The sequence below is a fragment of the Solanum lycopersicum genome, chromosome 12 (assembly GCF_036512215.1).
Source record: "Solanum lycopersicum chromosome 12, SLM_r2.1".
Lineage (NCBI taxonomy): Eukaryota > Viridiplantae > Streptophyta > Magnoliopsida > Solanales > Solanaceae > Solanum > Solanum lycopersicum.
The window spans coordinates 35,969,007-35,975,161 of record NC_090811.1 but is presented as its reverse complement, the minus strand read 5'-3'; the positions used below and the strand labels follow the sequence as shown (position 1 = coordinate 35,975,161).

The following is a 6,155-nucleotide window of genomic DNA, read 5'->3' as shown; positions in this document are numbered from 1 at the left end:
GTAAGCGAGGTAAGCTTAGTCCGAGGTACATTGGTCCATTTGAAGTTTTGAAGCGCGTGGGGGAGGTAATTTATGAATAGTCTTGCCCCCAGGACTCTCAGGAGTACACCTGGTATTTATGTGTCTATGCTGAAAAGATACCATGGGGATGAAAACTACATCATTAGTTGGGATTCAGTTCTTTTTGATGAGAATTTGTCTTATGAGGAGGAGCCTGTTGCTATTTTAGACAGAGAAGTCCGCAAGTTGAGGTCAAGGGAGATTGCATCCATCAAGGTTCAATGGAAGAATCGACCAATTAAAGAGTCCACCTTGGAGAAGGAGGCTGATATGCAAGAAAAATACCCACATCTGTTTACAAATTCAGGTACTCCTTTTTGCCCTTGTTTTTCTTCTTCTCATCGTTCGAGGACGAACGATGGGTAAATTGGTATCTATTGTAACGACCTGTTAGTCGTTTTGGGCAGTAGATTTTATTTCTGGTAATAACGGTCTGGGTCGACGGATCCCACGACGGACCGTCATGGGCACGATGGACCGTCGAAGGTGTCTCGTTCCAAAATACTTAGATTCTAGAAATTTGGGTACTGAGAACAACTCTCTGAACTTCGCGATGGAAGAACAGGACGGACCGTCATAGGCACGACGGACCTTCACAGGCTGCGTAACCCTGACTGGGTCGGATTTCTATTAAAATTTTTAAGGGGCGTTTTGGACTATTCCTGCTTATAATTTTCAAGTTAGTGGGTTAATGTTAATAATTCAATTACTTGGGAGTTAAAGGTGATAACCTTGAAATAAATAGTGGGCTACTTTTACCATCTTTTATACATAATTATATGGTAATTAGGGTAAAAGAAAATGAGTTTGAATAAGGAAAAATAGAAAGAACAGAAGAGAGGGACGAACGAGGAGAGAAGGGAGAATGAAGAGGAAAGCAAATACCTTGAGGAGTAGCTTTCGTGATCACGAATTCTTCGGTGGAGGTAGGTTATGGTTTATGCTATTTCATAGTAAACTCTTAATAGCGAATGATATGTATTGGGTAGTATTGTAAAGTCTTCTATATTCTTAATTGTATGCTTGCAAGATGTGATTATGTAATTGTAATGGTTTGGAAAGATGAGGTTGTGAAACTTAAACCTAAAACCCTCTCTGTTAATGATGATGCCTTGGTATAAAAGAAGGCTTGATGAACTAAAAGAAGGAGGTTAGTGGATTCCGACACAAGGATAGTAATAGTGGATCGGGTGTCACGTTCCGACACCAGGATAGTAGTAGTGGATTGGGTGTCATATTCTGACACCAGGATAGTAATAGTGGATCGAGTGTCACGTTCCGACACCAGGATAGTAGTAGTAGATCGGGTGTCACGTTCCGACACCAGAATAGTAATAGTGGATCGGGTGTCACGTTCCGACACCAGGATAGTAGTAGTGGATCGGGTGTCACATTCTGACACCAGGATAGTAGTAGTGAATCAAGTGTCACATTCCGACACCAGGATAGTAGTAGAGGATCGGGTGTCACGTTCCGACACCAGGATAAAAGTAGAGGATCGGAGTGTAACGTTCCGACACCAGGATAGTAGAAAGAATGAATCTTGAATTATGTTAATATACTCAATTTAAAGAACCTATTTTCCCAAATGAGTATGGTGTGGAGGCGTAAGTCCTCATAGATGCGCTTGGGCTGTGGCCAACGGTTATGGTACTTATTGTTGTTATCTATTGAGTATTGTAGTGGATTTTATGTTATTATCTGATATATATTGTTTTCTATTTTGAGTTTGCCAATGATACCTACTCAGTACTTGAGCCTTGTACTGACCCCTACTTGTATTTTTCTTTCTTTGTTATTTGTGGAGTGCAGCAAACGTGCCATCGACTTTGACTCAACCGCAACTCTAGCCAGACTTCAGCATAATCAGATTTCAGGGTGAGCTATTGTTCCTAGCTCGGACTTGATTCTTTCCTTCGCGTCTTGATGTCTTGAAGTTCGGTCATGGACCATATCTTTTACTCATTTTAGCTTCTTAGATACTCTTAGATTTAGAAATTTGAGGATAGATGCTCTTGTGATGATGACTTCCAGATTTTGGGGATAATGATAAGTTTTGAGTTTTAGAAGTTAATTATTGATTTTGTTAATGAGTTTTAAGTCTTCCGCATTATATTCTGTTTATTATGGTTGAAATGATGGGGTTTAGATTGGTTGGTTCGCTCACATAGGAGGGTAAGTGTGGGTGCCTCTCACAGCTCGTTTTGGGTCGTGACATCATGATAAGAGAATCAAGAACTAACTGAAACTAAGGACCTAATGGGTGAAAGGAACCTACTAGTGAAATCCACAAACATGGTGATGAAATCCACAAAAAAGTACTTATGTTTCGGGGCTGTAACTCCTGGAGCTTGTTGTGTTCTTGAACTATGGTTGTTGAGCTTTCTTCTCCTCTCTTCCTTATAATTTTCTAAGTTTTGATTTAATGATTTGATTTGGATATGTTTTAATGATGTTTCTAGGATTGAATTTACTAAAATCTGACGATTTAGGGTCAAAATGATGTAACTTAGGGTTTCAACGGTGTGGTAAAGGTCAAAAAGACCCCAGGGAAGGATGTTGTCGGGCCTCACGACGGCTAGGACAGACGGTCCGTCGTGCGCCCGACGCCCCGTTTTTGACCCCTGGGAAGGTTGTTGTTCGATAGGCCTTTACTAAAATGGGCATAACGTTTTACTCAAAGGTCTGATTTTAGAAAGGTTGGTAACTATGGAAAGATAATTCAATTATCTATCTTTAGGTAGGTTATAGGAGAACTAATTCATTTTGTGATAAATGTTATGATCAGTTTAAGTTGACCCAATTGCATTTCCCTTTAAGTGGCTGCAAATTTTTCACCTACGGACCGTAGGTCCACCTAAGAACCATGCTGGTCATCCATAGCTCTTGTCAGAGAGTGGTTGAAGGGAGTCCTGATCGACGATCACGAACTTCAAACCGTCCTTTGACCTATAAATCATAAGTCCATCCGTCGTCCAAGACTTAACCAATTTTTCTTTGTTGTAATTTTCGGTAGTGTCTTATCCCATCGATGGTTGTGCAGGACGGACCGTGGTTCAGGATATGGTACATTGATGCCACCGTTGGTAGCACCTGCAGATTTTCTTGAAGAACTAATTTTTGGTCTGTTTTGGATACGGGGTGTTACATTATCACCCCTTTGGCAACATTCGTCCTTGAATGAAGACATAACTAGCTAAAATAGAGGGAGAGAGATGCAAACCACACTACTAAACACTATGAACTGAGTTCTTACTGAATTGAGTTCTGAGTACATGCAGTTACGCTAATAATGAAAGTACAAATTGAGGGAACATGATTCTAAAACTGAATTTACGCATGAATGACTGTAAAAGTGAAGAGGAACTATTACCTCGCTGGACTAGAATTGGAAGGAAAAAGGTAAGGTTACTTGGCTTTCATGGCTGGTTCTTCTTCCCAAGTAGCTCCCTCTAGGACTAACTCCTCCACAAAACCTTGACTGAAGCACTTCTTTGTTTCTCAACCTTCTAACCTGACGGTCAAGAATCTCAAGTTGTACATCCTCATAAGAAAGACTATCTTTCACCGCCACACTCTCTAATGGCACTGTAGAGGCTGGGTCACCCACGCACTTCTTCAAAAGTGTGATGTGGAAGACCGGATGCACTGCTGCTAATTTTGCTGGCAACTCTAACTCATATGCCACCTTGCCAATCCTTTTCAAGATCTTGTAAAGGCCTACATATATAGGACTAAGCTTCCCTTTCTTTCCAAATCTCATTACCCCTTTCATAGGTGAGACTTTCTGAAAAACTCAATCATCAACTTGGAACTCTAGTTCCCTTCTCCTTACATCTGCATAAGATTTCTGACGACTTTGGTCTATATTAAGTATATGTCTAATCAGTTGCACTTTCTCCATAGCATAAAGGACTGAATCTTTCCCTATCAAGCTGCTTCATCTACTTCAAACCAACAAGCAGGAGATCTACATCTACGCCCATATAAAGCCTCATAAGGGTCCATCTGAATGCTTAAATGGTAGCTATTATTATAGGCAATCTCAATAAGAGAAAGGTGATCATCCCAACTACCTTTGAAATCGATCACACAAGCTCTCATTATATCCTCTAAGGTCAGAATGGTACGCTCTGCCTGCCCATCCGTCTGTGGATGAAATGTTGTACTAAGGTTAACTTGAAGTACCAAGACCTTTTTGAAATGACTTCTAGAAATGAGAAGTAAACTAGGGACCTCTATAAGATTTGATAGACAAAGGAACCCCATGCAACCTCACAATTTTAGTAACGTAAAGCTTGGCAAAGTCCTCTGCCTAATATTTTGTCTTGACCGCCGAAAAGCGAGAGGACTTAGTCATCCTATCAACTATCACCCAAATTGAGTCATGCTGCCTGCGAGTACGAGGTAACCCTGTGATGAAATTCATATTGATCACATCCCACTTCCATGTTGGAATAGCGATCTCTTAATTCATACCTCCTTGTTTTTGATATTGTACCTTGACATGCTGGTAATTGGGGAACTTACTCACAAAGTCTTCTATAATATCCCTCTTCGTTCCATCCCACCAATAGACTTCCCGCAGATCGCGGTACATCTTAGTGTCACCTGGATGAATAGAATACCTCGAGTTATGAGCTTCTGCAAGAATATGTTGTCTCAACTCTCCCACATCAGGAACACACAATCTACCTTGGTAGTGAAGTATACCATCTCCCCTTTGGGAGAAAACCTCCACTATCTGATTGTTGACTGCACCTTTTAGTTCAAGCAAGATCATATCAATCTATAACTTTTCCTTAACCTCCACTACAAAAGACGAATCCACCCTATTCTGAACTGTTACACCGCTGTCTGATATGATCATAGGGCGAACTCCCAAGCGAGCAAGCCTATGAACATCCTTCATTAGATCCTTTCCCTTTTCCTCAACATGGGATACACTACCCATAGATAATCTACTAAGAGCATTGTCCACTACATTCGCGTTTCCAGGATGATAATGCACACTCATATCATAATACTTAAGGAACTCAAGCCATCTTCTCTGGCGAATATTCAACTCTTTCTGGGTGAACATATACTGAAGGCTCTTATTATCGGTGAACATATCTACATGAACAACATACAATTAGTGTCTCCATATCTTGAGTTCAAACACCACTGCTGCAAGCTCGAGATCATGAGTTGGATAGTTCTTCTCAAGCACCTTAAGCTTTCTAGAGGGATGAGATATAACCATATATCTTTGTATCAACACACAACCAAAGCCAACTCTGGATGCATCGCAATAGATCACATAACCATCTGAACCCTCTATAGAGTCAAGACAGGAGCTGTAGTCAATCTAGTTTTCAATTATGCAAAGCTTTTCTCACAATCATCTGACCATTGGAATAGGACCATCTACAGAGTTAACCTAGTCAATGGTGAGCCTATGGATGAAAATACTTCCACAAACCTTCTCTGATAACATGCTGGACCTAAGAAACTTCTGATATTTGTAGATGAGGTAGGTCTGGTCCATTGTTTCACTGCTTCTATCTTTTGTGAATCTATGCAGATCCCTTCACTAGATACAATGTGACCAAGGAAAGCAACAGAGTGCAACAAAAACTCAAATTTACTAAACATAGAAAATAATTGGAGATGTCTGCAGAACAACACTAAAATTACATGCATGTTCTTCCTCACTCCTAGGGTAAATGGGGATATCATCAATGAAGAGGACAACGAATAATTCTAAGTACAGTTTGAACACTCTGTTCATCAAATCCATGAAAGCTGCACGAGCATTGGTTAGTCCAAACGACATAAATACAAATTCATGATGACCATACCGAGTTATTAAGGCTGTTTTCAAAATGTCACTATCTATGACTCTGAGTTGTTGATAACCCTATCTGAGGTCTATCTTTGAGATATGACTAGCACGCTGAAGTTGTTCAAACAAGTCATCAAGCTTGTTGATGGGATACTTATTCTTGATTGTGACCTTGTTCAACTGTCTATAAACAATGCACATTCAGAGAGAACCATCTTATTTCATTACGAACAATAGTGGTGCACCCGATGGTGATATACTAGGTCGG

General features: G+C 40.3%; 1 protein-coding gene across 1 annotated transcript; it reads right to left on the bottom strand.

The window, feature by feature from the left end:
* Positions 1–3,990: 3,990 nt before the first annotated feature.
* Positions 3,991–4,843, bottom strand: LOC138340340 (uncharacterized). The gene is made up of 2 exons (XM_069292055.1): positions 4,540–4,843; positions 3,991–4,136 (listed from the first exon to the last, which is right to left on the bottom strand). Exons 1-2 carry the CDS (start codon positions 4,841–4,843, stop codon positions 3,991–3,993), a joined length of 450 nt encoding a protein of 149 aa, XP_069148156.1.
* Between the last annotated feature and the right edge of the window lie 1,312 nt (positions 4,844–6,155).